At 42.2% G+C, this 19641-nt stretch overlaps 1 protein-coding gene across 1 annotated transcript in view; it reads right to left on the bottom strand.

Annotated features, from left to right (window-relative positions):
• Positions 1 to 11577, bottom strand: part of ACSM6 (acyl-CoA synthetase medium chain family member 6) — a 52881-nt gene extending 41304 nt beyond the window's left edge. The window contains exons 1-2 of the mRNA XM_075528106.1: positions 11386 to 11577; positions 10396 to 10606 (exon numbers count right to left, since the gene is read on the bottom strand). Coding sequence (XP_075384221.1) covers positions 10396 to 10606; positions 11386 to 11577 — 403 coding nt within the window. The remainder of the gene's footprint in view (positions 1 to 10395; positions 10607 to 11385) is intronic.
• Between the last annotated feature and the right edge of the window lie 8064 nt (positions 11578 to 19641).

Raw genomic sequence — 19641 nt, 5'->3', positions numbered from 1 at the left:
TCACTTCTGGCAACATGTCCAAAATATCTAAGACAAAGTCTTGTCATCTTTGTCTCTAAGGAGCACTCTTCCAAGACAGATGAGTTTGTCCTTTTAGCAGTCCATGGTACTTTCAGCATTCTTCCCCAGCACCACAATTCAAATGAATCAATTCTTTTTCAGTCTTCCTTAATTAATGTCCAACTTCACATGTGTGGGAAACAGAAACATTTCTCACAAGTTGTCTCCCCCAGATATATGCCAAACTTAGCTGCTTGCTACCCATGGCAAATGACTGTACACTTGGAGGTCAGCAGAAGTAGGTCAGGGGTTATTCTCTCTAAGGGTTGTCAGCCATCCCGAGCAAGCAGTCACCTCTGTTTATCCCACAGCTGGCTCCCATCATGTGGGGCCTGGTAGGAAAAGAGCTCTTTTGAGTTATATCCCGTGTAACAATTGTACGACATCATCGGACAGAGAGAGGTGAATCAGGGAAACATTTTTTTGAGTTTATTTTTTTTAGTGTGTTTTTTAGTCTGAGTGAGATATGGGTCAGGCAAAGAGCAAGGATACAGAGTACAGTATTTTGCTTTGCCACCTCTTGAAGAAACAAAATGTAGTGGTAATGAGCAAGAGAAAGAGTTTCTTCAAGTGGTAAAGAAATTTAATCCTTCTTTTTCAGAGTCAGGAACCTTTGATATGGAGATCTGCTCGCCTGGAAGTTAAGAAAGGCCCACAGGGAAGGACAGAGCATACCCATGGAGACCTGGGAGCTGTGGGTGCAGATTAAAACAGTGTTGGAGCCGCTGCAGGGTGAGAGAGCAAAGGAACAAGACCAGCAGAGCAGTGAGAAGCCTCTAAGTTACGCAAACTTACATCAGGTGAGAAGCAGGCAGAATGAGTATCAGGCAGATGGGAAGATTTAAACCAGAGCTGAGAAAATGAAGTCTGAATCAGGAGATATCAGACTAGAACCAGCTGCGCCACCACCAGAGTACAGTGTAGAAAATCACAATATAATCAAGCAAGTCAGTGCTGGAGGGAGAGATGAGATTAGATCCAAAGAAAAGCAAACGGAGAGATTTAACCTAGAAGGTGAGGTTCGAGAAACGAGAAGAAAGAGGCAGGGAGTAGGAAGGCACCGCTTCCTAATTTCACAGAAAGAGAAGAGCATAGCTCAGGAAGCAGATTTAGAATGTGGAGTGGCTTATCCTGACAGCACAGGCCAATCAGCCTGGCTGAGAAAAGCAAGCTGCGGCCTGAGCCAGAGCATGGGCCAGGGCCCTCCAGTTGGGGTTTGTCATCAGCAAACGCATGCTGCTAGATTATTTTAGAATATGCATTTTCTTTTAGGCATGGTGTAATTTGCCAAGGCAGCTGCCATGAGGTTGGCCTTGTACTCATCTGTCTCTACATTGCTGCAGATACTAAGATAATCTAACAGCATGCCCTGTTCCTAGAGGGAATGTTAGGTAGTTCTAGCATAGGGATGGGGAATGTCCGTTAACGCATGCCCAGAGAGCCAAGCACGGGAACAAGGAGTGGCGCAATGCACATGCTCAGAAGTTTAGGTTTCCTGCAGGTAGGCATGGGTGGGTGCTAAAACTGGATTGGCCCACCTAGGCCAACCTGGATTGGCCCACCTAGGCCAACCTGGATTGGCCCACCTAGGCCAACCTGGATTGGCCCACCTAGGCCAACCTGGATTGGCCCACCTAGGCCAACCTGGATTGGCCCACCTAGGCCAACCTGGATTGGCCCACCTAGGCCAACCTGGATTGGCCCACCTAGGCCAACCTGGATTGGCCCACCTAGGCCAACCTGGATTGGCCCACCTAGGCCAACCTGGATTGGCCCACCTAGGCCAACCTGGATTGGCCCACCTAGGCCAACCTGGATTGGCCCACCTAGGCCAACCTGGATTGGCCCACCTAGGCCAACCTGGATTGGCCCACCTAGGCCAACCTGGATTGGCCCACCTAGGCCAACCTGGATTGGCCCACCTAGGCCAACCTGGATTGGCTCACCTAGGCCAGGTGAATTCAATTCAGCCAATGGGGTCGATCAGGGGTCGTCCACCACACCTCCCCGTGGAATCCTTGAAAAGGCAGGAGCCTAGTAGCGTCAAGACAGACTTTGTCTGCATGATGTTGAGCAGTCTCTGCCAGGCCGCAGGGTCGGGAGGTGTCCTACGGGTGCCATGTAGACCTGACACTTCAGGCTTCGCCGTGAATTCTTTCTGGCGTGGGGCCAAGGACTGAGGTCTAACTCTAGCTCCAGGAGATCTAACAGGAACACTGTGGAGTCCTTGTGGCTGTTTCCCTCTGGGAAGCGGTTGCTAATGACAATCCTTTTGTGTTCCCTTCCTATAGCAGGTGCAGTCTGGATACTTTTAAACCTCAACTAGGGGGCCCTGGCCCATGCTCTGGCTCAGGCCGCAGCTTGCTTTTCTCGGCCAGGCTGATTTGCCTGTGCTTCCCAGAGGGAAATAGAGAAAGGTGCTTGATCCAGACCTCACCCAGCAGAGCATGGAAGGCAAGGTGTCTGCCTTCCAGAGCAAAAATAATCTTAGAGAGAAATTACAGGTATCACCCAGCCTCACGCCAGAAGACCAGACCTAACCAAACTTGCGAAAGCCCAGCTTCTGTTCTCACTGCAGTAAGTTGGACTAACCAAGTAAAGGCTCAGACACCCTCACAACTGTTTGATTCTCAAAAGCAGGAGCCTCTTATTGAAAGAGTAATAGTTTTCATCAGCAAGGCTTAACGTAAGTACTCAAGGCATTCCAATTGATACTGGGGTTGATCAGAGTTGTGAGGAAAAGCCAAAAGCTGTGATTAAATCAGAAATTATTAAGAGTGGTAACTGGGGTCCGCTACCTATAAGAACTATGGGATGTTTATTAGGAAAGTCTGACCTAAATTCTCAGTGTTCAGATGGTTGCTGGAACTACTGCTGAGGATTATGAAGAAGTTAAGGCAATGATAAAATCTGATATACCATGGTTTATAAAGAAGGAAGATCGCTTAAGTCAATTTTGCTTCCTTGCGTTTCTAGCGTTCAAATGTATACCTATCGGGAAAGAGCATTTGAGAAGTCTGAGCACCCTATAAGTCAAGGGGTCCTTTGGAAGGCTGCTGCGGGGAAGCAACAGCACCCCCACATGGATTTAGAAATTGGAGGGAAAGGGTTTTGCAAATCTGGATTTGGGATCATTTCCTTAGGGTATTTACAGGGGTCTAAGCTCTGCCCATTAACTTCCTCTAAATCTAGCATGGAAGGAATGAGAAAAGTTAACCAATACAGAATATTACAAGAGGGTAAAATCATAAAGTGTAATAAGCCTGAAGGGCAAAATGGCTTAATTGAGCCCGTAGCCTTATTGGTAAACGTGGAGAAAAAAATGCCTGTGTGGTAAGTTACTTCAAGAACAGCTGAACAAATTTATTAAGAATTTTTCATTCTTTCAAATCATCCGGAGTGTGGTAAGAAATTCTCAGAATTAGCTCTCCCCATTCTCTAAGAGCTGGGAGCCAAAATTTACATAACAATGAACTCTATCTAAGTCGTTATACTGGTCCCAAGCCAAGCAAGTTAACTGAGATTACCAGCAGTACTTTAACATTTGCATTGTTAAAACAGAAGGGGGAGAAGAGAAATCTTATGTGTGACAAAGTTCATTTCGCCATTTTAACTAAAAAAATTTCTCTCCTTGCTAAAAGTTTGTAACAAAATTAGGGCAGATAAACACATTTTCACTTCCACAGAGAAAGCTGGTCCCAAGGAGTCCCAAGAAGATGGGAATCGCATTTGGGATCCAGGTCCATTTGTCACCTGGAGAAAGGGCGATGCATTTATGTTTTTGCGGAATAAAACTGATGGACTCCCCTTAGAAGGATGCAACCACGTTTGGAGAAAGATGAATGACAAGAAAGAAATGAACAAGCCATCCAATCTTAATCATAATTCTATTTCTAGGTTGCTGGCCCTGGGAAAGGAGGGCCTATTTGTTTATGTTTTCACAGGCAAAGGGGATAGGTGGATTTCTTTTGAGCCAGCAAGGCCCAGAAGAAAGGAGAGATGCTCACTCTGTGCCCCAAGAGTTAAGGCAACAGCCAGACATCCTGAAGAGGAAGACAAAAATCTTAATTTCATTCTGGGTTTTGAAACGCTGCCTTTATGTGTGGGCACCATCCCTAGCTGTTTAGCCATTCACTATCAGGTGTGGAATAACTGGCTGGCCTTTAACGAAGCCAGCTATAGCTTCTACATGATAATGGTGAAGCATTTGCAGAATATGAAAACTCCACTACTGTGGAGGGGAGAGGAGATATGGAAACTTGTAAAATTATGAGTTACCAGCATGTCTTTGGTGACAGACTCATGGAAAGGTGTTAAGAAATGACACTGTAACTACTATTAATTGGAGCCCCCACGGAAAGTTTCTAACTAACTGCGCAGAGGCATCCAACATCACCTCACGTGATTATGTCAACAATTGTGGGTGGCAAAAGACCGCAAATGGCATTTCCACTACCAGGTCAAAGTTAATGGTCTGGCATGAAGGAGGCCTTGCACCTCCCTGTCCCAGATTGCTGAAGCCTGTGACAGGGCCTGGACAATGGGACCTGTGGAAATTATCGCTTGCCACTAAGCCTTTAAAGGGCTATACAGGAAACTTTACTGGCACCAGTCATTCTGGCTATACTTATGCTTTCCACAAGAATGAGACTCGATACAGTCTTGTGTGTAAAAGGGACTTATGTTTCATAAATGAAACTGCTCCCAGAGCCACTTGCCATAATTGTAAATCATTCACTTGCATTAACCATGCTCTGCTTATAAACTTCTCGAAAGACAGCCTCCTCATCCTAAAGAGCAGGTGGAGTGTGGATCCCGGTGGAGATGAAGCGCAGATGGGAGAGCAGCCCGGAATCGTCCTTCTTGATGCAATTGGTGTCGGAGATGCTGAGAAGACCTCGCCGATTCGTGCGATTGCTGATCACAGCTGTAATCGGACTCACAGCCATTGCCACCACTGCTGGGGGAGCGCTACAGGAGTCCATCAAAAGTGAACATTTCCTGCAGAAGTGGCAAGTGGACTCGCATCAGCTCTGGACCAGTCAGGCAAAGGTGGACGATGAACTGGGGCGGGGGAGGGAAGGAGCGGAGCTGCAGCAAACTGTTCAGTGGTTGGGAGATCAAATTATGGATTTGCAACATCAATTAATGCTAAAATGTGATTGGAATGTAACTCCTTACCCATATACTAAGACACTGCATGATTGGGATTTGATTAGAAAACATTTGCAAGGGTTTAAGGGAAACATTTCATTAGATGTTGACCATTTGAAGAAGGATATTTTCAATACATTCAAAGACAGACTCGAGGCGTCTCCTGGCTCTGATATGATTAAGTAATTGGTGAATGGCATGGAAGGCTTGTACCCGCAAGCTTGGGCTCAAAGTATTTCTCATCGCCTGGGTTCCAGCCTAACAGCGCTGCTCAAAGTCATAATGTTTGTCCTGGCGATCACGTGTTGCTTCTATAGAAAGCTAAGGCGTGGGAAGGAGAATCATACGGCCCTCTATGGCACTTTTGAAATTTGCACATAAAGCAAACCCTGTGGGGAGCAGAGAACAGGAAGAGAGCGTTTAAGGACGAATCCTTTATTCTCACAAAGAAGCCTGGCAGGCTAGGTTTCTATAGGTTAAGGGGGGACCTTCACCCTTGTGAGTTGTAAGTCCTAATCACATTCTCATGACATTATTCCCTACGTTACTCTCATATAAGGTGCTGATTTGAGGTTGTCTCTTACTAACACATAGCTGGTTGCTGTGTGGCTGGCAGCTTTTGCTATAGAAGCGGACGCTCCTATTGGCTCTATTTCTTCCCACGGTGGCATCCAATCCCTCTCATACCTTCCCCTAATAGCAGATTGCATATAGGGGGACTTTATCCCCCGTGCCTGGGTTCGAAATGCTTGCCATAAGCCTGAGTTCTTGGCTATATTAATTTGGTCATTAAATTTGCCTTGATGACTTTCAATGTATAGAAAATAACCATGTAGCCGTTGTGGCCCTTTTGAATTTTATGTATAAAACAAAAGGGGGGATTGTGGGAAACAGAAAGATTTCTCCCAAGTTGTGTCCCCCAGATATATGCCAAACTTAGCTGCTTGCTACACGTGGCAAATGACTATACACTTGGAGGTCAACAGAAGTAGGTCAGGGGTTATTCTCCTTAAGGGTTATCAGCCATCCAGAGCAAGCAGACACCACTACTTATCCCACACACATGCATATGAGGTAGTTGAAAATACCATGACTTGGGTCAGGTGCACCTTGTCTCAAAGTAACATCCTTGTTTTTCAGTACACTAAATAGGTCTTGCGCAGCAGATTAACCCAATACAATGCGCCTTTTGCTTTATTAATTGTTGATTCCATGAACATTGATTGTGATCCAAGCAAGACAAAATCTTTGACCAATTCAACCTTTTCTCCATTTATCACGTTACCTATTTATCCTGGTGGTTTCTTCTACTGGATGAATAATATTCTTTTATATGTATACCGGGCTCCAAAAGAGTTTATAGAAAAAAGTCTTAATTCCATTTTCTTCCTCATGTCTCCCATTTTGACGGTCTATTCATTCATCAACAGGCGTTTGGGTGGTTTTTGCTCTTAAAGACAGTGTTGCAGCAAGCGTCTCTGATTGGATCTCGGCTTCAAGTCTTTTGGGACTGTATCTAGGCTGGAATTCCTGGGTCAGAAGGCAGTTCTACTGGTAGTGTTCTGAGGGATCATTTTGCACTTTGCATTGTTGTATCGTCTTGTATTCCCATCAGCAAGGGTAAAGAGTTCATCATCTTCACCACTGTTTGTCTGTTCTTAAACTCACCTGTCCTGGTGGAAGTGAAATGGCATGTCATTATGGTTTTGACCTGCATCTCTCTGGTGGCTTCTGATGCTGGGCATCTTTTCATGAGTTTGGTGGCCATTAATATGTCTCCCCTAGGCTGAAGTGCCAATTCACGTCCTTTGGCCATTTTAGGATTGGGTTATTTGACTTTTTACTTTTGAGTTATCAAAATTGTATATCAATGTTGCTTATTAGATTCTTGTCAGATACATGGTTTTTGAAGATGTTCTTCCATTGATAGTTTGTCTTTTCACTTTTTGGGTAAAGCCTTTTGAATAACAAAGCTTTTAATATTGAGGAGATGCCATTATTAATTAATTTATTTAGCCTTTTGTTGTTTTATTTGAGAATCCATTGTTAAAACGTAGGCCTGATAGTTTTGCCCCTGTTTGTTTTTCTAAGAATTTTATGTTTTTTTCTTTTCATACTTAAGACCCCAAACCATTTTTAGGTTTTTTGTTGTATATGTATTGTGAAAGATAGATCTTGTTTGATTTTTCTGCTGGTGGAAATCCAGTTTCCCCAACACAACACCCTAAATCTCCTGCACAAGAACTATTTAGAGTTTTGAAAAATAAGGATGTTACTTGAGAACTAAGGTGTGCCAGACCCAACACAGGGAGACTGTGCTCTCCCCAATGAATGGACTTAGCACTCACAAAAATTTAGTTGGTCATAGATGTGTGGGTTTATTTCTGGACTCTGAATTTTATTCCATTGTTCTCCGTGTCTATTGTTAGTCTTACCATGTTTTATTACGTGTGAGTCTTCCTACTTTGATCTTCCCTTTCAGCATTGTTTTAGTGCATCCTTCATGTCCTTGGTTAGTCATTCCTAGGTAGTTTATTCTCTTAGATGCTATTATAAATGGAATTGTTTCCCTAAATTCTCTTTCAGTTCCCTTGCTAGTGTTTGTTGACTAACTTACTATTTATTGACTTTGCTAAATTTATTCTAGGTGTTTTCTTGTGCATTCTTTGGGATTTTCTCAATAGAGGATCATATCTGTATGGACATACAGATCATTTTATTAATTCCTTTCCTAGCTTGACATTATTTCTTCTTTTTTCTTTCCATATTGCTCTGGCTAGGACTTCTACTGCAATACTGAACAGCAGTAGTGAGAATCGGTAATAGTAGGTTTGCTTTCTGGTGGTTTGTTTGGTTTTAGCATCAGGGTCCTGTTTGCTTCATATATGGAATTAAGAAATATTTCTTTTAAAAAAAAGTATTGCTACTTGCTTTTCAGTTCATATATGCATGTCATTCCAAATAAAATATATTTAATTAAAAACCAGTGTTTCTTCCTTCTCTATCTTTTGGAAGAGTTAAGATAGTTTAGTGTCACTTTTTAGGTCCAGGACTTTTTGTTGGGAAGTGTTTGATCATTGATTCTATCTTTTTACTTCTTATGGGACTGATAAGGCTTTCTAATTCTTTTCGAGTCTCCTTGGTAGATTGTATACTTCTAAGAATTTGTCCATTTTTTCTAGGTTTTGCAGTTTGTTGCCTGTAATACAGTTTTTAATAATAGATTGTCATAATTCTCTGTTTCTTCAGGTCAATTGTAATATCCTCTCTTTAATTTCTTATGTTGGATATTTGCATCTTTGACATAATTTTGTCAGTTTAACTGAAGATCTGTCATTTTTATTGATCTTTTTGAAGCATCAATTTTAGTTTCATTGATTACCTGTTGTTTTATGGTTTTGATTTTATGTATATCTGCATTTTTTTTCGTATTTCCTTTCTTTTGACAGACTTAGGCTTAGTTTTCTCTTCTGTTTCTAGCTCCTAGAGTTGCCGATGTAATGTAGGCAGTTAATTTGTGTTTGTTCCATCCCAAAGTTTTGTTATGTTGCACCTTCATTTTCATTTGACTCTTAAATAATTTGTGATATATCTTTTGATTTCTTTTAAGATTAGGTCATTTTTCTTGACATTTCTATTTATTTGCAATTTGAAATTTATTTTGGTACATTGTCTGAGGCAAATTTTTTATCTTTCCAAAACGTTATCTTCCGCCAATTTAAGAATTAAATTAAATGGCATTCCTGGCTTAAAATGACATCCCAAGAAGTGTTTCTTGTACTTAGGACTGTGTGTGGGCTCTTAATTTTGTTTTAAGTACTGTGTCCTTCTGTCAATAATCTACTATCTATATTCTCGTAGGCGCAAGTGTCGTCCCTACCCTCGAAGACCCTAAGATGTACATAGCCTGGAAATTATTATGATATAGCTTGACCTCAGGTAACAAGAATTTCTATTGGGCCAGAAGTGGTTCACATCCCTTCTCAGGCATGGATCAGGATCGTTTGTCCTTCAAGATAACTCCCTCTACTGGAAGCTGGGAGAACCTTGGGAGCTAAGGCATAAGAGCAGGGATCATGCCCTACCTGTTTTCTCTGTGCCTTTCCCCAACACGTGGCAGGCTCAAACAACCCTATTCTTTGAATTACTTTTCAGAATTTCCTCAACTAGCATCCCACTAGGAGGCAAAGATAATGGGCTGGACCTTTTGTGGCAGACCATACTGATGTATATTTGGCCTATCCAACTGGTACTTTTGGAACTTTCCAACCACCAAAAATGTTATCTGTCACCATCGTAAGGATAAAACATTAGATACCATGGCAGGCAGAGATGAATGCTGTTTGAATGGTGGAATGCTTCCAATATGTGTTGCTTCACACTTAGGGGAAGTAGTTCGTGCCTGAGACATTTCCTTCTGATACTATTTATGTGGTGGTCTTCATCTGAGCGCTGTGAATAAGACATTCACGGCGAGGGCTCTATCCTGAAAACCATGCCCATCTAGACCTGATTTAGGCTGACTCTCAAAGACTCTCTAACTGGAGCACAGAAAGTCCTTTACAGATGTTGGAGTCCCTGAATGGTACAACTGGGCAATGTGCTGGCTGCTAAACAAAAGGTTGGAGGTTGGAGTCCCACCTAGAAGTGTCTCAGAAGAAAGGCCTGGCAATCTGCGTCTCAAAAACCGGCCACGGAAAATCCCACGAAACACAGTTCTTCTCTGCCACACACGAGGTTGCCACGAATCAGCACTGACTTCACGGCAGCTTTTGTTAGAGCCGTTCCCACACTCTCTTGACAGTGGGAGAAACTGAGGCTCAGCGAAGGACAGGTGTGCTTGCTCAGCCTGCCACTTTGATGTTAAGAGGTTTACTTTTACTTGAAATGATAAATGACCCGAAGGTAGCTAAGTATTTTATATGGCTTATTTGCTTTTAATCTTTACAAACCCCTATAAATCCAGTACTATTCTTATCCCTATTTCATAGACAAGGAGATGAGGCTTAGATAGGCATTAACTTCATAAAGGTGGTAAGTGGTGGATCTTGAGTACAAACAAACAAACACCGATTCAGTGGGGAATAGTTAAGGGCCAGATGCATCTCTTCTATTCTGTGAAAGATTGTGACTGGAATCCCATGTGAGTCCTGACTAGGGGTCCCCTGCCCGGTGTCTTACCCAGTCGCACACAGGCCAGGTAGATGCAGTATGTTTCAGATGCTGGGGGTAGAAGTATCATCAAACGGTCCCCATGGCTGAGGGTACAGATGTCAGAGAGGATGTTGGCCGCTTTCGGAGAGAAATGAGTTATCATGCCAAAGCTCCATCTCTTCTCCATTCCTTTGGCATTGACCTCCCAGAGGGCTGGGTAAGGCTCCCTGGGTCCAACCTAGGATGGTGAGGTTCAAGAGATTTACTATCAGTCAGCACAGACCGTGGCTACTAACGTCCCCAGTCTGTTAACTATCGCCCCAGAGTAGCTAAATCTTGAGAAGAGCCAGGCTGCCTGAGACACTGGGGCAATGACGTTTCCTCAATTAGTGTGGACCTAGTTCAATGCTTAATGAGCCCAGGGAATACTGCTTCGAGGAGCCCTGGGAGCACAGTGGGACTACTAGCTGTAGATGCTTGAGGTAGGAGATGCATATTGGGTTGCTAGCTGCAAGGTCAGGAGTTCAAAACTACCAGCTGCTCCTTGGGAGACAGAAAAGACTTTATACTCCTATAGTTACATTTTTGGAAACCCACAGGGGCAGTTCTACCCTATCTTATAGGGTCCCCATGAGTTTGATGGCAGTGAGTTGTGTTTTTTTTTAAGTTAAGGCACAGATGCAGGTACCTAGAACTTTCTAAGCACCTGCCTTCTGATGGAACCTTCTTCTCCATGCCTCTGCCCTCCTCCATTTTTTTTTCAATGAGAAAATTCAGCTCCTTGAGGATAAGTACTTGCTTAGGGTCAAATGTTTAGTTATTAACAGAACCAGGATTTAAACACAGATCTATCTGACTGCCAGGCCTACATTCTTTGTCAGGGCTGTAATATTTCTCCTCCAAATGTGCAAAGTGTACTGCCAAGCATATATGGGGTTTGAATCTTATCACCTTTGTTCATATATCACACAGTTGGCATGGGCCTACTTTGCAAAGATAGATAGCAACACATTTTACCTTCTCCTGTTGGGACCAGTGGTCTAGAACATCCTTTGAAAAATTAAAATATTCAGGAATTGCTTGGCCCAGGGGTCTGGGATTGGTGGATCTGATGGCCCAAACAGCTAATTTCTGCTTTGGTTTATAGTAGGCTTCACATCCCAGTCTGGAACACCGGACTAAAGAGAAGAGCTGAGACCGGGCTAGCATTTGGCTCGGACAGGGAAACACCTTGGAAAATTAGAGAAAAAGAAGGGGCTGGTAACATGAGTTGGAGGGAGAATCTTTGAGGCTTCAGTGCTGAGAATGAATTCATAAAGCAAACATATTCCTTATTAATACAATCAAAACATATGAGCACAAATACTTACCCACTGCAAGAGTATGACTTCAACGTTGTGATGTTCCGATGCGATGATGATAGAGCCTTCTGCCTCCTCTGAGATCGGCTTTACCTTTTACCATTTAGTCCCCAGCCTTGGGCCAAAAGGCATGTCTCTGACCTGGAAGACATTAAGACTGAAATCTCTTTCATTGGCTCCGGAACCAGTCTCCCTTCCTTGTAGGAGGTGGAGTTTCAGGGCTGTAAGCTAAGTGAGGGAAATAGGAGGATCCTGGATTTTAATCTGATGCTAGAAGGAACGGATCACAGATAGCTGTGCCAAGTGCGGAGGAAAAGAGGACAACCAACACAGAATTTAAATAAGATTTTATCACTCCCCAAAACCTGAATTGCAGAAAAACAGGGGATTGCTCCTCAGCCAGAAGTAATCCCACAGTTGGCTTTTGAACATGTCAAAGTGACAGGTGTTCTTACCCAAGAGCCTCTAGGGATTTTATTTTTTTGAGGTTGACACTGTAAATGGAAATCTTGGACATCCAGTTAAGAAGGAAGGTTAGAACTTAGAGCCACAAGTTAGTAAAGTTAAAAAGGTTATTAGAAAATGTGTTGACATGTGAATAAAAGGTCATAATATTTGCCCAATAAAACATTATAGACTTCCCATTTTATTGAGATTTAAACCTTATTTAACTAAGTCCATTATTTGGGTCTGGTTTTATTTATCACAATTCCTGACCCTCTCTATAATCATACACAGGATCAGACCGCGATTGCTTCTGGTACTGGATTGCATGACTAAATTCCAGAAACTTAGGACTGGTGGTTTTAATTTGCTCATACTGGCATTTCCAAATTAACTTAACATTAGTACCCAAATATTCTCAGTCGACAAGTTAGTTAAAAATTTTGTCAGTAACTTCTTATTCTCTTTAAAATGAACAGATTCCTTTTTTTGTTTGTTTTTAAACAATTTATTAGGGGCTCATACAACTCTTATCACAGTCCATACATATACATACATCAATTGTATAAAGCACATCTGTACATTCTTTTCCCTAATCATTTTTTTCTCCTTTTTTCTTTTTTTACATTTTATTAGGGACTCATAGAACTCTTATCACAACCCATACATATACATACATCAATTGTATAAAGCACATCCATACATTCCCTGCCCCAATCATTCTCAAAGCATTTGCTCTCCACTTAAGCCCTTTGCATCAGGTCCTCTTTTTTTCCCCTCCCTCCCTTTTCCCCCCTCCCTCATGTGCCATTGGTAATTTATACATCGTTATTTTGTCATATCTTGCCTTATCCGGAGTCTCCCCTCCCCCCCCTTCTCTGCTGTCCCTCTCCCAGGGAAGAGGTCACATGTGGATCCTTGTAATCAGTTCCCCCTTTCCAACCCACTCACCCTCCACTCTCCCAGCATCGCCCCTCACACCCTTGGTCCTGAAGGTATCATCCACCCTAGATTCCCTGTGTCTCCAGCCCTCATATGTACCAGTGTACAGCCTCTGCCCTATCCAGCCCTGCAAGGTAGATGAACAGATTCCTTACTGCAATATATTCTATGTAGGTTTGGCTGCTTCAGGGAAACCCCAAAATAATAAGGGTTGAAGTCAGACACACTTGTTTCTATAGACAGTAGACTAGTTGCCCTTGAGACATCTCCAAGTCATGGTGATCCCGTGTGTGTCCAAGTAGAACTGCGCGCCATAGACTTCAGTAGCTGTGTACTGCCCTGCACGCCCCCCACCCCCGAAATGGAGCATCAGTCTCTTCTTCAGAGGTGTCTCTGGGTGGAGTCAACCTCTCAACTTGGTTAACAGACAAGCATAGTTACTGACTGCACCCCCCAGAGGCTCTTCCTGACTTAAACGTCTGAATATATGCAGTCTGTAGCTGATTTAGCAGTTCTACCCTTTCAGGGACACAGGTTGCTTCTCCATCCTTGTGCCACAATCTCTAAGGCATAATTGAGAGGATTTACTATGAATTCTGCATTCCAGTCAGTGGAAATAGGGAGTGGGGAAGGGAAGTCCAAAAGGTTTATCTATCTATCTATCTATCTATCTATCTATCTATCTATCTATCTATCTATCATTTCATTGGGGGCTCATACAACTCTTATCACAATCCATACCTACATCCATTGTGTCAAGCACAGTTGTACCTTTGTTGCCACCATCATTCTCAAAATATTTGCTTTCTACTTGAGCCCTTGGTATCAGCTCCTCATTTTCCCCCACCCTCCCCACTTCCCCTCCCTCACGAACCCTTGATAATTTATACATTATTATTATTTTGTCATGTCTTATACTGGCCGGCGTCTCCTTTCACCCACTTTTCTGTTGTCCTTTCCCCAGGGAGAGGGTTATATGTAGATCCTCATGATCGGTTCTCCATTCTACTCACCCTCACAGGTATTGCCACTCTCACCACTGGTCCTGAGGGGTTCATCTGTCCTAGATTCCCTGTGTTTCCAGCTAAGAGTTCATTTTATGCACCACTTCTGTCAATATTCTACCGAAACAAAAACTTATTCAGATGGTCATACTTAGTCTCCAGAGAGGCTAGGAAATAAGATTTTAATTTTGATTGGCTATGCGGTCAGGTAAGAACTGAACATTCCACTTCTAAGAAAGAGGTGAGGGGTTGGATATTGAGAGACAGCTAGCAGTTTCTGTCTTGGTTCACCACTTGGTTTAACCAAATGTCTATGAACTCTCAAACTCTGTCACTGAGTCAATTTAGACTCAAGCAACCCTATAGGACAGGAGAGAACTGTCTCTGTGGTAGCAGGCATATTTTGTACACATAGAATATTCTTATCTTTTTATGAAGAAACTTGACCTCAAAATATCAGAATTGGTCCATCTAACTAAAAAGACAAAACAAAAAATCACGCTCTCAGTATACAACTCAGTACTTTGCATCCAATCAGTATGTAACCCCCTATCATCTGGCACTTTATCAGCTAAATGAGAAGTTATGCTTACATTACATAGTATTTGGTATTCAAGCATGGAGTAGGTAGTATAAAACAGCATCTAATGAAGAAAGTGGTGGAAGGGGGACCTTTGGGGTCTTCATTTGCTGATACAACATCATTCGAGGTAAGGAAAAAGTGCTGCAAAAACCTGCTAATGATCTAAACATGAAATGTGCAAAGTATGAATCTAGGAAACTTGGAAGTTGTCAGAAATGAAATGGAATACATAAAAATTGATATCTTAGATATTAGTGAGATGGCACAGATAGGCATTGATCTTTCTGAATCAGAAAATCTTATAATTTACTCTGCTGAGATAAACAAAACCAAGGGGACATTGTAATATCAGCATTGAAGTACAGTGCTATTTGTGATAGGACTGTATCTATCCCCCTTCAAGAAAATCCAATCAACACAACTATTACTCAAATTTATGCACCAACCACAAAAATTAAATATTGGGGGCAGGGGGATGGAAGGGATCGGAGCTAATAACTAAGGGTACTAGAATATAGAAACTATTCTAAAACTGAAAAAAGTTTAGTGGTGATGAAATTGAAAGATTCTACAAAAAACTTCAGTCAAAAATGGATCAAACATGAAATCAAGATGCAGTGATAATTATTGGCACTTGGAATGCAAAAGTTGGAAATAAAGAGGGAGGAATGGTAGTTGGCAAATATGGACTTGGTGATAGAATGAAGCTGGGGGTCACATTACAGAATTTTCCAAGACCAATGACTTATTTATAGCAAATATGTTTTTGAACAACAGAATAAGTGACTATACACATGAGCTTCTCCGGATGAAATACACAGAAATCAAATTGACTACATCTGTGGGAAGACACAATGGAGAAGCTCAGTATTAGCAGCTCAAATGAGACCAGGGATTAAATGTGAAATAGACCAGCAATTGCTCATATGTAAGTTCAGAGAAGGCTGAAAAAAATTAAAACAAGTCCACAATAGCCAAAATATAACCTTGAGTCTATCCCACCTTAATTTCAAGAACATCTCAAGAACAGATTTGCTACATTGAATGCTAATGACAGAAGATTTGATAAGATGTGGGAATGATCATCATTCATGAAGAAAGCAAAAGATCATTAAAAAGACAGGAAAGAAAAAAAGATCAAGATGGATGCGAGAAGAGACTCTGAAACTTGCTCTTAATCGGAGAGTAACTAAAGTAAATGGAAGAAAGAATGAAGTCAGAGAGCTTGATAGAAAATTTCAAAGGGCCACTTGAGAAAACAAAGTCAAATATTATAATGAAATGCGCAAAGATCGGGAATTAGAAATCCCAAAGGGAAATACACACTCAGCATATTTTAAACGGAAATGACTATTGAAGTCTCCCTTCACCCACTTCTCCGCTGCCCGACCCCCAGGGAGGAGGCTATATGTAGATCCTTGTAATCTGTTCCCCTTTCTCCCTCACCTTCCCTCCACCCTCCTGGTGTAGAGATTGGAATTCTCTACACTGCTGGTGGCCTTCAAAATATATACAACCTTTGTGGAAAGTGATATGGTAAAATACAAAACAACTGACAATAGAAATACCATATGACTCAGCAATACCTTTGCTGGGCATATAGACCACCTCCTCACATTCCCTTCCCCCAAATAAGAGATAGAACAGAAATCGATATATGCTCCTCTATGTTCATTGCAGGACATTTCACAACATCAAGAACCTGGAAACAACCCAAATGCCCACCAGTGAAGAATAAATAAATTCTGATACATGCACACCATGGAATACTATGCATCCTTGAAAAACAGCAATGTCACCATGACATGGATGGACCCCTTTCTAGTTACGAAATATTTTCATCTCCCTAAAAGGAAACTCATACCCATAAGCACATTTATTTTTTTCTAAATAGTTTTATTGGCATATACTTCACATATCATACAATTTAATCATTCAATCATATTAAGGAGATTTGTGCAATCCATTTTCGAGAATTTCCCTCTTTAAAAAAAATTTTATTGGGGGCTCATACAACTCTGATCACAGTCCATCCAGACATCCATTGTGTAAAGCACATTTGTGCCTTCATTGTCCTCATCATTCTCAAAGCATCTGCTCTCCACCTGAGGCCCTGGCAACATTTACTTCTTGCATTCATTTTTGTTACCTTCCCATTTCCACCATCCTTCCTTGCCAGGCAATTATCATTCCAGTTACTATCTCTACAGATCTACCTGCCTTAGATTTCATATATAGAAAACCATACAAAACACAAACAGGAAGCAAGCAAAAGACAAAAACAACATAAATTCCCAACAACAATGACTAGACAAAACAGAAAACCCTCAATTAAAAAGAAAGCAGAAAAAATTGAAAACTAAAATAACTTTAAAATTGATCAAAAGGAAGATCAAATGATATGGTATTACATTTATACTTAACTACTTCTGCCATAATCAACTTTACGATACTCTGTGTGGTAACGATTCTATTAACATCCCTGACCTGTGGTCATAGTTGATTCACCAGAGGCTTAATCCATAGGGATCTGAGATCTGGCAAATGGATTTTGGGCTTCTTGTGTCAACCATAACCTTCTGCAAACTAGGTATTCAGAATTTAAGCTCTGAAACCATTCACTCCTTTAGATTTGGAATACATTATTTACAATCCTTGGATCACATAGGCTGATTTACTTTTACCATGTGGATTTAGTTGATGCCTGACTTAGATGGCTGCATGTTTGAAGACAACCCTTTAAGGTCTCTGAAGGTAGCTGGGCACCATGTAGTTTCTTCAGCACACTTTGTTATAGCACCCATATCTTCAGTGATCTCTTCATGAGGATGAGCATTGAAAAGGGCCATTTCATAAGAACTAGTTGTTTCCTAGGTTGGAGCTAGAATTAAGTGTGGGCTCCAAATCCAAATCTCCGTCTTATCTATGTCTCTGGTTCACATTAGATGTCAGGGGAAGCCAGCCCCTAACACATCATTACGGGTCCGGTAGGCGCAATTGTACAGCGATAATAAGTAAAGATCATAGTAAAGTTATAGAGAGCATGAGAGATAGAAGTGAAGTATTGAAATAAATGGAGTCAGACACGATTCATAGTAGCATGCTCACCTCAGCCCCGCTTGGTGGTCCACGTGGAGGGAGAGAGAGACCTTTAATGCTAGCCCAGGCTTTTATCTTCTCTGGGGATATGCAAGCCCCCTAAGTACAGGTGAGGGCATATGTCACAGGAAGGGTTGTGCTATAGGTATTACAGTAATGAGAGGGGGTGGTCTAGTGAAAAACACGCAATAGGAAGAGGAGGGATTGGGGGTACACATGTGACAAGATGGGTGGATCCTAGAGTCAGGATTGCAGCCTAACCTTGGTCATCTTTGGTTGGGTTTGACCTCTCTGGGGTCTCCTACAAGGAAACAGAAAACTGCTGTCCTTATCAGAAGGGAGTGGGCCCTATTTGTTGTGGGATAAACAGTGGTGACTGCTTGTTCTAGATGGCTGATAGCTCTTAAGGAGAATAACCCCTGACCTACTTCTGATGACCTCCAAGTGTATAGTCATTCACAAGCAGCTGTTTGGCATATATTTGGGGGAGACAGCTTGGGAGAAATCCTTCTGTATCCCACAATGAGAGACATTGCTATTGTTTAATGATAGAGAATATTATAAATAATTTTCCTGAGTCACAATTTAATTCTATTGATAGTGTCCTGAATTTAGCTAATGGCATAGAATTTAAAACATTGTCAAGGAAAGATTATAGGATACAAATATAAACCTATATAAGAACAGGCCAGCTTCTTGCTAATTTGAAGTGTGCCGCAATGAACATGGGAGAACATTTGTATGGTCGTGGTCTAGCTCTTATTTTGTTGGGATTTATACCCAACAAAGGTATTGCTGAGTTGTGTGCAATTTCTATTGACAGTTGTTTTATGTATTGCTATATTGCTTTCTATAATGAAATTTCATATTTATAAGCCTACCCGGGGTGTATGAGTTCCAATCTCTCTGTACTCTCTGTAGTTTGAGACTGTAACTCTTTATAGGAGTAGAAAGCCTTGTCTTTTCCTCATGGAATGGCTGGTGATTTTGAACTGCTGACATTGAGGTTAGCAGCCCAATACTGGGCTTTGTGGTGTGAGGTGAACTGAGGAGTTGTGGGTTTCTGTGAAGAGAGGTTGAGAGGGTATTAGCAGGAAGGCTAGGGCCTACAAGAAGCCTGGGGTCTCTAGGGCTCTATGCCCCAGGGGTGTGACAAGTGAATAGGGGTTGATGGGAGTGTTGGGGAGTGCTAGATCCCTGGGGAAATTTTATTGGGAGATATCTGGGGAAATATGGAGTAGGTCTCCTAGAACCCTGACTAGGGATCAGTGAGTGGCCATGCCTAGGGGGAGGGGGCGAAATGTGAAGTTCTTGGGACTCCCAGAGAGTCCTTGTCTCGTGGTGTTAACAAGAAGCTGGAGGTACTAGCAGCAGCTTTGCTGTCAGTCACAAAGGTGACAGACCTATCAAATGGTGTCAGGTGCCAGATGCTACAGCCAGTGAGTGCAGTCGCTAAACATGGTGCCACTGCATGATACTAGATCCACGAGGGAGAATCAGCCTGGTGTGGGTGTCTCAGAATGGAAGTTTGGGAGAATCTCGGAGGAAATTCTGAGGGCAAGCACAGAAAAAAGCTCACAAAACAAGGACATAGTTGGCATTGATACTGATAATTTATTCTCCCAAGTCCCAGCCCCAGTGCCCACCTGGCTGATTCCAAAGGGATAGAGCAGTTGGAGGAGGTGTAGTGACTGCATTTAACTTCAAGTGGGACAGAACAGGGATCTCAGACCTGCTGATCCCTTTTGAGGGATCTCAACACTCCAGCCCCATAGCCACCATGTTGGAGAAATTGAAGCGTGTGCTCAAGGTCCCTCAGTGGGTCTCAGTTGATTGCTGA

The sequence above is a fragment of the Tenrec ecaudatus genome, chromosome 12 (genome assembly GCF_050624435.1).
Source record: "Tenrec ecaudatus isolate mTenEca1 chromosome 12, mTenEca1.hap1, whole genome shotgun sequence".
NCBI lineage: Eukaryota > Metazoa > Chordata > Mammalia > Afrosoricida > Tenrecidae > Tenrec > Tenrec ecaudatus.
The sequence above is the reverse complement of the archived record's forward strand: the minus strand, read 5'-3'. Positions and strand labels throughout refer to the sequence as shown.